This window comes from Porites lutea, chromosome 1 (genome assembly GCF_958299795.1).
Source record: "Porites lutea chromosome 1, jaPorLute2.1, whole genome shotgun sequence".
NCBI classification, from domain to species: domain Eukaryota; kingdom Metazoa; phylum Cnidaria; class Anthozoa; order Scleractinia; family Poritidae; genus Porites; species Porites lutea.
In genome coordinates this window covers 3968781-3984436 of record NC_133201.1, presented here as the reverse complement: position 1 = coordinate 3984436, position 15656 = coordinate 3968781, and the positions used below count along the sequence as shown (strand labels likewise).

The 15656-nt window shown below is 38.9% G+C and overlaps 1 protein-coding gene across 1 annotated transcript; it reads right to left on the bottom strand.

Annotated features, from left to right (window-relative positions):
- Positions 1-1154: 1154 nt before the first annotated feature.
- Positions 1155-4025, bottom strand: LOC140935087 (E3 ubiquitin-protein ligase TRIM71-like). Its single transcript, XM_073384655.1, has one exon. The coding sequence runs from the start codon at positions 3978-3980 to the stop codon at positions 1938-1940; it is 2043 nt and encodes a 680-aa protein (XP_073240756.1). The 5' UTR covers positions 3981-4025; the 3' UTR covers positions 1155-1937.
- Between the last annotated feature and the right edge of the window lie 11631 nt (positions 4026-15656).

Here is a 15656-nt window from a genome sequence, read left to right as displayed (position 1 = left end):
AGCCTCAGGCTACTGAACAGGTTAGCAAGCATTCAAAAATCACGCTGAAAAAATCGTATTTACAAATTGAACACTATAATTTCCAACATGGATTTACCAGTTGTTATTATATTAAGGTGACTGGGGGAGTTATGCATATCACTATATCCCTCTGCATCAGTGGGATTTGCTATTGAACTTGGAAACATAAACTCTCCTCTCTCAGTACCCTTACTTCCAAACTTTGTTACAAACTTTCCACACAGTTCAAACACCTGAGTTCTGTGGTTGGTCAGGAATCACAGACCATAAGCACTCAGTCCTGCTTTTCTAACTGACAGGGAACGAGGATGGTTGAATTCTTCATCCTTGGTGCCGTTTTCCAAATTTACAAAAGTTTCGCTCAGGATCAAACATTTTAATGAGATGATAACCACAGTTTTAGACTACACTCCAACCTCCACTAAAGGCCACCTCTCTACAACGGTCATTTTTTTTAGGCGGACTGTCTATACATTTACTGTTGTTTTAGCCTCTACAACGAACATCTCTCTACAATGGCCACTTTTTTCTGTCCCCAAGGTTTCCGTTGCAGACCTGAGTTTCAACTTTATAAGACACTGACTGTGTAGGATACAGTGATAGGGATTGGCAAACATGAGTACCTGCTCCACCAAATTTACACAAATACTCCTCTATAAGAGAATATCTCGATTAATTTCACCTTCATCATGAACCTTGAGGTTCACTAAGCTGGTCATTAAGTCTTTCACCAAACTTACTATAAAGAAAACTACCATTCCAACCAAAGACCTGCACCCTGTTTTTGGGTGGCCGGCAGTAATAAATGAGACAAAATGGAAGACGTGGCCTTCACCAATTTCCAACGCCACTGCTAAATTTGTTTAGTTTTTCTCAAGTGACACAAGAAGCAAGACTAGCTGTTAAGTGGCCTTGTCGACTTTCCTGCGCAGGTTAAAGCATACATTAGCAGGGGCGAATCCAGAAAATTCAGAAAGGGGTGGCCGGGACACTTGCCAGCTATATAAACTGAGAATTCTATAAAAATAATACAAAATTTCAAAGAAAAAAGGAGTGGTCGCGGCTTCCTCGTCCCCACTCCCCCGCTCATAAATCCGCCTTTGACTATTAGGAGACATTGAATACAAGGAACATAGCATTTACACTGTTGTTTATTTAGACAAAACATAATCCACTTGAGTTATTTACAGCGAAAGAGTATTTTGCTCTTTGAGAAATATGTACGTCTGCTACTACTGGAAAAAGGTAAGTAATATAAGCCGTTTACTTACAAAATTGACAACTCAGGCTGTCCTCGCTATTGAACAGGTTAAAACCCATTCAAAAATCAAACTTTCAAAAATGTATGTAAATATTAAACAGTATAATATTTCTAGATATGAAAGTATTTGCAAATTTATTTAGTAATAATGTGAGATTACAATGTAAGAGACAATTATCTCAAATAATTGCTTTTTTTTTTAAACTAGTCAATTCAATATATGCTCCAGTTTTTTTTCTAAGCATTGTATTTACACGCGTAAATAAAGGCAATGTAAGGAAACTGGCGCCGGCGTAAAATCAACTTTTACACGACAGTGGACTGTTCCATATCATTTATGGACAAAATATATTTACAAGTAGAACATAATAAACCAATTTCGACATATCAAAATGTCTTAACAAAATAATCGCACAAAATTGATTCCTCCAGAAACATGAACTGTGGAGCTAATGATCAATGTATAACAGTGCGACCTGAATCTCAAGTCTTACTTCATCAACGGTAGGATTATTTCAAGCCCGCTGTGAATACAGCCGTCTATCCTCGCTCCTCGCCGCTATTAGGAAGTTTCGCGGCAAAGACGTTTTCCCTGAAAGGTCCCTAACGACGAGGAGCGAGGAAAGACGGTTTTATTTGCAGGTTATAGATTATTTCATGTATGCTCAAATACCTGGATTCGATCATTTTTCCAATCACACACAACTATTCTTCCATCACTAAGAATTGCTGTAGAAAATGGTTTCTTAAACTGTCCTCTCCCGCTACCCTCACTTCCGAATTTTGTAACAAACTTTCCACTCAGTTCAAATACTTGGACTCTTTGATTTTGTGAATCACAGACCATTAGCAATCCTTCTTTGTTAACTGACAAGTAAAGGGGCTTATTGAACTCTCCATCCTTGTTACCCTGTTTTCCAAATTTAGAAATAAATTTTCCCTCAAGATCAAACATCTTAATGGAATGATCACCAACATCTGAGACTATAAAATATTGACCGTGTTGGATACAGTGAATGGGAGTGACCAATGAACCTGCTCCACCAAACTTACGCAAATAGCTGCGACTAGAGGAGAATACCTTGATTAATTTGTTATCTCTATCAGCAACAATAATATCACCGTTGCCGTTTATTGATAAACCTTGAGGATATCTTAGCTGATTATCACCACTTCCATATTCACCAAACTTACTAAGAAAGTTACCATTCCTATCAAAGACTTGCACCCTGTGGCCACCGTCTGCCACTACAATATTGCCAACACTATCAAAAGCGATCGCTGTAGGGCACTTGAACTCACCATTATTATAACCCGATCTACCAAACGATCTTAAGTGGATACCGACACAACTAAACACTGAAACCCTGTGGTTACAGAAATCAGTCACAGCGATTTCATCACGATCATTCACTGCCACACCCCAGGGACGGTTAAGCATTCCAACAGACTTACCTTTCTGTCCAAATGACAGCACAGATCTGAAGCGCCCGGTTTGTACCTGAGTCTCAAGAGGACTGTCACGAACATGTGTCCCTTTATCCCCACCAACTACTTTACTACTCTCTTTACCTTTAGCTTCAAATTGTTGCGCTTTAGCTTCGCTGAAAACAATTTTTACATTACCTATCCCTTCACTGTTCAACACGTTAATCAGTTTTTCACTTTTAGTGAAACTAAACCGAGGAATACATTCAGTGTCACGGTTTCCTTGGATGCCCTGTTCCTGCAGGATTGTATCAAATGTTTCACTGAATCCTAGGATTTCAGCACTAAAGCTTCGTTTCACAAGAGCTTGAGTTTGTTTAATTGCTGATTCAATTAATTTCACTTTATTTTCAACTTCGTCTTTTTTCTGTGAGAGATATTCCAGTGATTTTTTCGCTTGATTATCGACTGAATCCAAAACATCCCGTTTCCTCGCTTCGATGATTGCAATAACTTGATCCACATTCGTCTGCACTTGGCTTTTAAAGTCGGCAACTTGCAGTTTAAAGTCCGTGCTCTTTTGGTTCAATTGCTCGAGTTCTTTTTGTTTTTCTTGTGCTTTTTCTATTAAAGATTGAGTCATGGAGTTGATCTGAGTCTTGCGCGCGTCTGTAGCTTCTTCCGAAAGCATCTTTCCGTGACCTTCATGGAGTGTTACAGCACAAGTGTTACATATGGCGACTTTACAGTCCTTGCAAAAGAGCTCCAACTCTTTGTTTTCATGTCGTTTCTCTTGACAAAATGCCGGTCTCTTTAACACGGCCTCGATGTCCTGATCTTGAAAATCTTTCAGTGCCAGCGTTCTGTGTTCTTTATTGGTGCGTATAATGTTATGTGCTAAACCACATTCCTCGCACCAGAAAGAACAACACTGGAAACAGTATAAGGTCTGGGCGCTCCGTTTGTTGCAGTTTCCACATTTTACGTTAGCTGTGCTGCACTCTTTTATTGCCAAGACATCTAGCAAACTGTTGATACGAAAATTGGTGGGAAGTTCGCTGGGATTTCCACTTCCAGAAATCTGAAACTGTCTCCTGCACTCGGGGCAAGTAATTTTGCCATGGACGCCGCTTGTTCGTTGAATTCCGTTCAGGCAATGAAGACAGAAGCTGTGCAAACAAGGCAACTGTTTAGGATCAGTGAATGTACACATACACACAGAACAGGATACTTCATCATGAAGATTGTCTAGCAAGGTCTTTATATCCATGGAAAAGGTCGAAAACAAGGTTACTTTTTAGAAATTTTGGCTTAGTTGTTGCCGATCAAGAGAATGGCTATGCGAATGAACAATGAAGTCTTGTCTTGTGACCCAGACTTAACTCTGTATTATTAACCAATCAAATAGTGTTTCTTAACATGTGTTGATGGGTTGACGGAATAATATTAAACATCCTGTATTTCCGAGAATTAAGCCTTTCCGCGCGAGGTGCATGGTCAAGAAAGACGGGGCAGAGCAGAAAAGAGGAATTCGTTCGGAAAAGTTTTCTAGGCAGGCTAAAAGCATGGACTACTGAAATTGTTTGAATATTTGTGTACACTCATACGGGTTACAAACGAATAACACACGGATTTATGTTCACTTATATAAATAAAGGAGTACCCCCACTCCCGGGGAGTTTGCTGCAAAACGACTTGAATATCGATGTTGCGCGTTTTACCGCTCACAAAAAAAGAACCTTGCAACCTTTATATTTGTTGTAAGACACGTTCAAAAGTGGGTGCGGGTAAAGCGGGGTAAGCATCGCAATTCAACATGTTTAGCACCAATGCTGCAAAGCAACTTGCAAGTTTTTTGTTGGCCGTTTTACCAGGTTTTACTGTAGTAGGTTACTGAAGTATATAACTATGTTACTCGTATGTTAGCGGTACGTTTACTTTATATGTACTCCGTATTTGTCCTTCCATGCTCCCATGCCATAAAGAATATATCCAATTAGAAAGCTAAAAACCCGTCGGCATATTCTGCAGAATGGCAAAAGGTTTGTGGCTCGATTAGAAGGGCCGGATAAATACTGACAGGGGGCGCGAAGCCGCGAGATCCATTCAACCAAAATTTCCGGAAATTTCGGTCCTAAACTCAATGGATCGGTTCGGTCCAACCGGAAAAGTTTCGAAAAAACGGGTCCACCTTTTGAGGTGGACCACTTTTCCAGGTCGCACCGGTTGGAATTTTGGTTGAATGGATCGCGCCCCCTGTCTTTGCAATGCAAGCGGCCAGACCTTCGCGTGGCTCATCCTCGGAGACCCAGGGGCAGCTAGTCGGGACGATAAAATGTTCGTGGTGAAAGCTTACGAGGGGCTAAATAAATAAATAAATAAATAAATAAATAAATATACCGTTTATTTGCCACATTGCAAAATTAACTGAATTAAAGGGCTATAAATTAACAATCAGCAAATACTACTACTATAAAAAGAATAAAAATATCTTAAATAACTATTTACATATTCAGATATTTACTAGCGAATGAAATAAAGGATCCTGAACGCTGGGTCCGGCAACAACTCCTATTAGCGTAAACAATATTTCTATTGTCGCTGGCCTGCAAGTTGTAACTATGACCACTAATTGCTGTTCTCGGCTAGAGGAAGTTAAAGGGGTGGTCATTTTGAGTCGTCTTCTGAATATATTTACAGCAGAGCTGAGTTTGTCTCTCAAGCTGCTAAGGTTGGAAGTATTAAGGGCATCTAAGTAACTATGACATGGATAAATAATATATAGTGCCCTTTTTTGAATTGACTCCAGCTTATTTGAAAGCTCGTCTCGAAAGCTCGGGCTCGACTCGATCTTACGGTAAACTTTCAACACAAACATTTTATCGACCCAACTAGATGCCCCTAGGTCTCCGAGGATGCACGCGGCTCGGAAGACCATGTAAAATGGCGGTCCCGACTCTTTAGAACTTTCGTGCTAAATACCTTGTCACCGATTGTAGCACAACAAGGAAATTAGAATAATATGCGCATTTGCAGTTTGAGTGTGGATTTCTTCTTAAATGACGGGGGAAAATTTTTCTCAACTCGACAAAAGCCTCAGTGCGGTGTGGTCGTGTATTTTCTGCATTCGTTTGCACAATAATTTGCCACTTGCGAATATATCATTTAAAAACAGCTTGTATTGCCTGAGGAGAAAATCGAAGAATTGAAAATATAATGATCGCTCACCAGTTTTTTGGTGAAAAGCAAAGATGAACCGTCTTGAGAATAGTGACACGAACTGCAATCCTAGCTTCAAACTCCACTTTCTGTAAAGGATATTAGATTTACTGACCTGATTAATTGTCGACTATAGCTGTAGTACAGCTCCACATAATCCCTTTTCTTGTGTATGTATTACAACTGCAACAATACTATAGTGCGGTGAGGTGTTACAAGGAATGAAACGAAAATGAACAGAAGGTATAGCTTACTCAAGTTTGGTCATTTCAGGTTTGAGTGGCTCATCGATAGATCGTCAATATTTTCTACTCTCAACTTAGTGGTGGACACCCTCTGAGAAATGAGTTTTAAGTTCGAGAGACTTACCGAGTTACTCAGGTAAGTTATGCTCGGTTTATTGAAACGGCTACAGCTGTTGAAAGAAATTCTGAAACAAAAGGCAACAGAAAAAAGGGCAAACTGAATGAGTGAAACAAAACTAAACAGCTAAAATAGGGGACATCGTATCTAAAGTTTGATCATTTCAGTTTTAAGTGGCTCATCGATAAGCATTTCTACTGATATTGCTAGCAAAACTACCCTAGCTGTTGAAAGTGGTTATGTCAAGAGAAAATGTTTTTAATACCTTTTCCTTTCACCTTCAGCTGTGATCATTGCAAACGGAAGGTAACTCAGGAAGTCTCTCGAACGCTTATTTCAGGGGGTGACCACTAACAGTTAAAATCAAGTTAAAGTTTCGTGACTAGCAGTCATCTACGTGATTGCCTTTAAACCGCGTGATCAGCTTCAAAACCCACATTCCAAGTGTTTTTGTATTCTGTTTGCTCCCTACTTTTCCTAAACGTCAAGAACCAGAAATAAGTTGATAGTCTGTGAGCGGGTTCTTTAAGGGGCTAGGGCAAAGAGAAGGTGAGAAAGGTGGGTTGAACATTGGAGAGAGAGAGCTTCACGTGCCTCCACCTTTACCTCCAAATCAAACTCGCATTAGAAGCCTACTTGGCATCCAAGCAAACTGCTTTCCTTCTTTAGTTTTCTCTTAGGAACCTGAGGCGAGACAGCCAGCGGACAAAGAAGTATTTCCGGTCGTCGCTTCTCTCCACCCTGATGGAAAGAAGCGACGACCGTAAATACGTCTGTGTCCGCAGGCTAGAGGCGAGAAGCAAGGGCATCGAAATCTTGCTGAGAAGACTAAGGGCGTCGGTTCGATTGACCGTGTTTCGGAATACTCGGGTAAATTAAGGCATGGGCCTCAATTTGCTCACTTCAAAAGTGAGAGAGTGGTCTACATCTAAGAGCTTTATATGTAGACACATAAAACGCTGAAAAAGCTTGTTCTTGAAACGGCAACACTTTTTCTTGTGTCCTCAATTGTTTTACCGGCCGTTTAATATATCACTTCTGTTCTTGGCCTTTTTTAGATATTTAAAAGCGAAGGCGTTGAGATATGATAAAACTAACTTGGGGGACTGGGTCTAGTTGAAAAAACCGTTTTTTCTAAAACAGTAAAAAATTCAAAAAAGGCCAAGCACGGTTCTGTAGATGCTTGCATTACACATTGTCCTAAGCCAGTCCGGTTTAATAACTCACAACAAAAACTGTTGTTGTAACAAACTTTCCACACAGTTTAAACACCTGAGTTCTGTAGTTGGTCGGGAATCACAGACCATAAGCACTCAGTCCTGCTTTTCTAACTGACAGGGAACGAGGATAGTTGAATTCTCCATCCTTGGTGCCGTTTTCCAAATTTACCAAAGTTTCCCTCAGGATCAAACATTTTAATGAGATGATAACCACAGTTTTAGACTACACTCGAACCTCCACTAACGGCCACCTCTCTACAACGGCCATTTTTTTTAGGCGGACTGTCTATACATTCACTGTTGTTTCAGCCTCTACAACGACCATCTCTCTACAATGGCCATTTCTGTCTGTCCCCAAGGTGGCTGTTGTAGAGAGTTTCAACTGTATAAGATATTGACTGTGTAGGATACAGTGATAGGGATTGGCAAACATGAGTACCTGCTCCACCAAAGTTGCATAAACACTCCTCTCTATAACAGAATATCTTGATGAATTTGTTACCTTTATCAGCAACAATAATAGGGACCTTAAGCAAGGACGAAGACGACAGCAGTGAAAACGTCCCTAAAAAAATGAATTTGCGTTCTTTCAAACTTAATCGCGTCTATTTGGACCCGCTCAATATGTCAAATGCAGGCGACTAATTGTTTAGGATTTTATTCAAGTTCAAAAAGAGGAAGGAAAATTCGTCGTCGTATGTGCACGTCCTTCACAGAACGTCAAATTAGGAGGTTTCACGTCGTAGTCCAGTGGACGTCAAAGAAATGTACTAAAAAGCGTGATGCACGTGCAGAGCTGTTGTTTTGATCATTAAACCTGTTGTTTTTTTGAAATTGTCGTCGTTGTCGTCGTCGTCGTAGTTGCTTAAGCTTCCTAATATTACTGTCACCGTATTTTGATCATGAAATGTTCAAGTTCACTAAGCTGGTCGTCACCTCTTTCACCAAACTTACTGAGAAAGTTACCGTTCCAACCAATTACACTTGTACCCTGTGCTTGGGTGGCCGGCAGTAAATGAGACAAAATGGGAGAGGTGGCCTTCACCAATTTCCAACGTCACTGCTAAATTTGTTTAGTTTTTCTCAAGTGACCCAAGAAGCAAGACTACCTGTTAAGTGGCCTTGTCGACTTTCCTGCGCAGGTTATTGCAAACATGCAAACATTAGCAGGGGCGGATCCAGAAAAATTCAGAAAGGGGTGGCAGGGACACTTGCCAGCTATATAAACTGAGAATTCTATAAAAAATGATACAAAATTTCAAAGAAAAAAGGAGTGGTCGCGGCTTCCTCGTCCCCACTCCCCCGCTCATAAATCCGCCTTTGACTATTAGGAGACATTGAATACAAGGAACAAAGCATTTACACTGTTGTTTATTAAGACAAAAAATAATCCACTTGAGTTATTTACAGGGAATAGTATTTTGCTTTTTGAGAAACTGAAATATATATGTCTATTACTACAGAAAAAAGGTAAGTAAAAATAAGCCGTTTAGTTCCAAGATCAGGGCTCCTGACAAAATTGACAATTTCGGCTGTCCTTGCTATTGAACAGGTTAAAACCCATACAAAAATCACGCCTTCAAAAAAGTATGTAAATATTAATCAGTATAATATTTCTAGATATGAAGTATTTGCAAATTTACTTAGTAATAATGTAAGATTACAATGTAAGAGAAAATTATCTCAATTAATTGCTTTTTTTGGATTTAGTCAATTCAATATATGCTGCAGTTTTTCTTTCTAAGTATTGTATTTACTCGTGTAAATAAAATAGAGGCAATGTAAAGAAGGTGGCGCTGGCGTAAACTCAACTTTTACGCGACAGTAGACTGATCCAAACCATTTATGGACAAAATATATTGACATGTAGAACATAATACGCCAAATTTCGACATATCAAAATGTCTAAAACAAAATAATCGCACAAAATTGATTTCCTCCACTATGAACTGCAATGTTATGAAAATCCCATGAAAATGTCATTAAAAACCCAGGAAAGCATTTTTCAGGGCCCTGAATACAGATATTTCATTTTCATGGTCTATTTTTCAGGCCATGAATTTTCTATGAAAAGTTGATAATGGTTTTCATGGCTCATGAAGTTGCCATGAAATATCTGGCACTAGGGTTCATGAGCCATGAAAAGTTGGTGTGTTATAGATTCCATAGGCCATGAAAATTACACTCAGCGGTTTCAGGGGTCGTGAAAAATGATAATTTCAATTTCATGGGTCATGAATATACCATTAAATGTGTGCCATGTTGGGCCATGAAACCATATACATTGATTTCATGGGCCATGAAAATTCTAAGAAATCAGTTCCCTGGCCTTGGATACAGTCACACCCCAAAATGTATAAAAATACTGTATAACATTAAGTGACTGCAACATTAAACCTCAGAATCTTGGGCCATGTTGTACCATGAAGGACACTCTTTGCTTTTAATGGTTTACAACTGCTATTTTTTCACAAAGAATGACACATTGTCAGTTTCCACATATAACTAACAAAAAACCTATGAAAGCAGTCATATATGAACTTCACAGACCAACGAAGCCTCTTGATTACAGGCATTGGCATTGACTAGAATAAAGTCAGTACCAGTGTCTGTAATGTATCGGTCAAATCGAAGCATCAACATCCCCCCCCCCCCCCCGGGCAAACCGCGGGCATTTGACAGCTTTGCCGTCCCGGGGAGGAGGGAATTTGATTATCATAGTCTTCCAGGGGATGGGGAATTTGATCCCCATGCGTTAGGGGTAGGGAATTTGAACTGCACCCTCGATTTCATGTGAAATCTCTGGCGTGGCGAGCTATCATGGGGGATGCGGTGTTGGAGGATTTTTGTGGAAAAGATAATTTTTTGCCTTTGTGGCCAATTAGTTACGAGGAAAGGGCTTAAACAAGCTAAGCTTTGTGCCGTATTGAAGATATTTAAATTTTAATATTTTTAATTAATTTTTAATTTTTTTTAAATTTTTAATTAATTTTTAATTGGATTTAGGTTTTGAATATATGAATGTATAAAAGTTGTGTTTACCATGAAATATAATACCTATTACCGGCGATTCAATGCAAAAAAGCTCTACAGAGGTCAATTACTTTGACCTGCCGCATGTATAAGGTGAGCGATGATTCATGTCAGTGAAATGGTCATGATGTAGTAGGTGGGATTTTTTTTATAGAACGTTTTCTATGTTGCATGACACACGAAGAAAAGCTGAGCATTCAGTGACCTTGTAGCAGCGATTTCCTCCGCTTTGCACAAGAATTTTGTTTGTAGTAAATACGCCAACAGTGTTTCTCAGTTTTTGTTATATTGAATGCGAATTACTTGCTGTATTTATCAAGATTTTGTTCGACAACTGAAGGCGTTTCTGCCGTCCTTCTCTCATTTATGTGCCTATGAAATGTCCCCAGAGTGGGGGCATTTAATCACCTGAATGGACCCTAGTGTGGGGCATTTGAACGGCATTTTGGCCCGGGTAGGGGGGAATTTGAACAATAATTTTCAAAAAAGTCAAATGCCCGGGGGGTTGCCCAGGGGGGGGGGGGGGTGGATTTTGAAGCTTCGATTTGACCGATACATAATAGTGACCAGTGATCACCTTAACAAAACTCTCTGGGCTCAATTTAACTGTCTTTGAAGTTACAATCTTAAAAATTGCCTTGATGGTGTCTAGTAAAATACAATGATATTATTGTTCTACAGCCAATTATCAATGTACTCAGATTTCATGTCTAAGCAATGGCGTGGTCTTGGTGTATTCAAGGTGTCTTCAGTTCAATCAATTTTCCGTACCTTTGAGCTTGTCCAACATGAACAACGTCCACAACACGTTTATCGTCGCAACTTTGATTTATAATGTAGTCCAGCATTTTCTTTCACAACTTAAAAAAAAACAATGTTCAGTTTACCTCTTGCATTTAACACTTCAAATGCCTTGGAATATTTGAATCAACGCTGAAAATAACCGCTCTTTCGACCCAAACGCCGAGACAAAGTGATCAATTGCGAAGTTTGTGTTCACACAAAGTATGTTTCCAAGTCAGTTAATTCAGCTGGATTATTGCAGAAAGGTATGTTTTCTACAATTAACGTAGAGGCAACTCGTAAAATTGGGCGGTTATCGAAGGTCCCAGTCTTGGATCCGGTTAGTTGTTAGCGCTAGGTAATCTAGGGGGCTCCCATCTGGGAATTTATTACAATGTTGTTGTTTAAGGGCCCAGTTCGGGGCGCCTTTTGTGCCCTGTCGCGGCATGGTTTCAGGGGCTTTGATTGGGAATTTTGTTATAACTCTCGCCCTTTTGTTTTTAACGCTGGTTCCTTGACACTTTCAGTGGACTCGACAGCTTTTTCTTTTCTTCTTTATTTTCATTTCATCTGTATGCTTGTATTCGTTTATTCTATCTTTCATTTTGTTTTTCTCATAGGTTTATACCGTATTGTTATAGTTTCACGCGTAGTAATTACCGATTGTTCATCACTTGTCAATTTTTTTGCTAATATGTGTTATCACGCCTTGTTATATAATCATCTTTGTAATGTTTTGTCATCTTTTATGCTGTAAACTTATTTAAGGAAATTGTAATTTATTGTTCACTTGCACTGCAACTGATGAAGGTCACTGACCGATACGTCTTTTTATAAAATATTTTTATCTTTTTAGAATTTTTTAGTGTATGTAGTACAAAAGTATATATCTATCTATATATCTCTCTTTATGAAAACCTTTTTGAAAACGGGTGTATATATATATATATATATATATATATATATATATATATATATATATACACACCCGTTTTCAAAAAGGTTTTCATATGGAGAGATATATAGATAGATATATACTTTTGTTTTCTTGCACGTGCGCCCGTGTGCATTTTTCACTTGTTATTGTCCAACTTGTGAAATACTCGGTTCAACGATAAATTTTTTCTTCGTTGGGTTTTTAGAAAAATGCATGCACCCTGCGATACAAATTTGCAATGGAGAATTATACGGCTGATTTTGGGAATGAGGAAAACATCCCGCGAAGCAGCCGATCCGCGAGTTATAGGACGTCACCGAATTGGTAGGCCAAATGCCATGGCATCTGTAGCAAGTGACGCAGCATTTTTATTGATGGAGTGTATTAAAAAATGCGCTGTCCAGGGGCGTGCTTAAGAGAAACTGTAAACTAACTTGAAAGCATTTGTGGCCGAGAGTTTATTCTGCCTTCAATGAGACGTTGCCTTACAGGCCATGATTTTACACGAAAAAAGGTGAGACATTAAGATACATGACCAGCTCATCATGGTTATGATAAAGTCTGCTTCTATGATCCTAGTCAACGTCTTCGTCCGTTTTAATCAACTGCTATAATATTGTTGCTCCTTCCCACATATCCAATATGGACATCCACCGTCACATCTTCCTTCTCAGCGGTTTCGAAAACACATTTTTTTCATTTCATCTGCGTTGTTTTAAAAATGAAAATCTTTGATGTTTTTCCCCTTATCCTGTAACGACAACAATTATATGATCTACAAGTGACCGAATTCCTCATTCTTTAATTTTCAAGAGAATGCAAATCAAGAGAATTGCAGACAATATTCGTGCATTATTTTTTTTAATTGACAAATTGCAACAAAGAACCTGACGAAAAGAAAAATTATTGTTGAACCAAGTTTTTTCACAAGTTAGACAATAACAAGTGTAAATGCACACGGGCGCACGTGCAAGAAAACAAAAGTATATATCTATCTATATATCTCTCTATATGAAAACCTTTTTGAAAACGGGTGTATATATATATTTAGTATATACACACTCAGTGATCTTGGTAATTCAAGCAATCTGATTGGTTAGCTATCTCGGACTATGACGTTATATTCACCGCGCTAGGCGGTGAATATAAAGCCGAGCAAAATCGCTGTCGTGAACTGGGTGTTTTGCCAAAGTTTCAAAGTAAAACCTGTTTGAAAATACACGAATATCCAAGTGCTGATGACTTTGAAGGCAAGAAAAGACTTCATGGTGTTTAAACAGCGTGATTTATTGTGAAGTGGTTTACTTTAGCTGACTTTTTGTACGCTCGAAGCTATGTTTACCACTACAGAGGAAAACGAGGTCGCTTTGTCACTGTTTTGTGATTTCGGGATTTTCTCGCAAGACCAATTTTGCCTATAAATAGAGGTTAATTTATGGAGAAGAGAGGAAGGCAGATATTTTCGAAAATTGTACGTGCCAGCAAGTTAACAAGGCAAAGAACTTTGGAGATAAACAACGCTTACCTTGATCGCAGCCGCTGTTGACAGCATTTGCAAGAAGCGACGAAGAAAACTTTCTCATTCACGGTGAGTTGACAGAAACAAATAAAGCTCTAGATACTTTTCTTCTCAGAATTGGGTAGTAATTTAAATTTTCGGCGTTTTCTTTTAAACCGTTGATGCTAAAGCTTACAAAACTCGATACAAAAGGATTAAAACTATCATTTGCCATGTTTGAAGATACTGTAAAGATCTAACTTTTGCGCATCCACTGTTTACGGCTTCGTGTTCACGCATGAATTTTCACCCGTCAATCAAACTAATGGTTTTTTAATGGTTTCCTTTCTGATTCTGTTGAGATCACTTCGTGTGAATATACTAAAACAATTATTCACCTCAGGCTCAGTTAATATTGTTGAATAATCCCCTCGACTTCGTCTCGGGGATTATTCAACAATATTAACTTCGCCTTCGGCGAATAATTGTTAAATATATATATATTTATAAAATAACTGAGATAGTACGCGTGATCTGATTGGTCAAAAACCTATGGTTTATTATACCGGTAAACCCATAGAAAAAGGCATCCGGACCACGAGCCATAAACAAAACCCGCAATTGATCTGCAAACAACGATTTTAGAAAGGCTAAAAAACAGAAAAAGTTACTTACCGTAGCCCTTCTTAATATTAAAGCGTTGGTTTCCACATTTTATTACTGAGGGTCACAATTCGCGACTGCCATAGCTTTAGAAGTTATAAAGTACAAAGCTGGAAAGCAGTTTACATTTCACGACGATGCCAAATCGCAGAGAAAGACAACAACTGTGTGAATTTCTGGTGTAGAAAGTCTCTAGGAAAACTTAACCATGTGCCAACCAGCAACAAAACGGATAGTTTTAGCATTCTTGATTTATTTTATGTCAAAATTAAATTCCCTAATGAAAGAAATTGTTACAAAAAGAGATCTCTGATCAAGATATGGGACAAAATCGGCCGCTGTAGGTTGTAAACAAGCTGCCAACGATGATGAAAGATGTCAGAGTTTCGGGCTGTTTTTTTCCAACATTTGCACAAATTATTCGGTGATATCGATGGCATAACCTACCTCAAACCACCTGACTTCACAAATCGACAGATATTAGCGCCAATATGTGGCTATGGCAAAGAAACCTTTCTTCACCACTGACATAATTATTTCCATCGGTCGCTGTACGTGCATATAAAGTTACATGCGACAACTTCGCAAATGCGGCCACGTCGTTACCGCAGCATTTCTTGATCATAATAAAGTCCAGAAAACAGATCTTAAACCACTGCGGCTTGTAAAAAGTGAATGAAGTCCTCCATTACAATAGCTGCCAGTTCCGTCTGTAAGCACGAAATTTTTACCGATCGACTCAACAAAATACAGCTGCGTACAGTCTGATGTTCAATTAATTTCTACTTCTGTAGTAAGCAAACCATGAACGTATTCTTTCATTGTACGTTCGCATGAATATGTGTTGACTTTTCCTGTAAACCACCTTTCATAAGTTATCGTAATGAGCGCAAAAACTCGTGTTTTGAAGTGCTGTTGTTTGTTGTTTGACTGAACTGAGTTTTGAGAAAGTTCAGCGCTATTAAATCGTGAGTCATGATTGGCTTATGATGACTTTAGAGAGAAGACATGACTTGATCACGGTACTAAAAGCATATTTTTTTCCCTAAAAGACTCCATTCTACTAAAAGTTATTTTATAAAAGCAATAGACCACACTTTCTATGGGTTTACCGGCGTGATAACCCACTTGGGATGTTGGGAGAACACTCGAAAAGCTTGTAAATCACTCGCCTTCGGCTCGTAATTTACAAGCTTTTCTCGTGTTCTCCCAACATCCCGCGTGGGTTAT

Bases quoted from the DNA above. Each gene is read 5' to 3' on its own strand.
- LOC140935087 (XM_073384655.1), bottom strand. From the start codon at position 3,980: ATGGATATAAAGACCTTGCTAGACAATCTTCATGATGAAGTATCCTGT.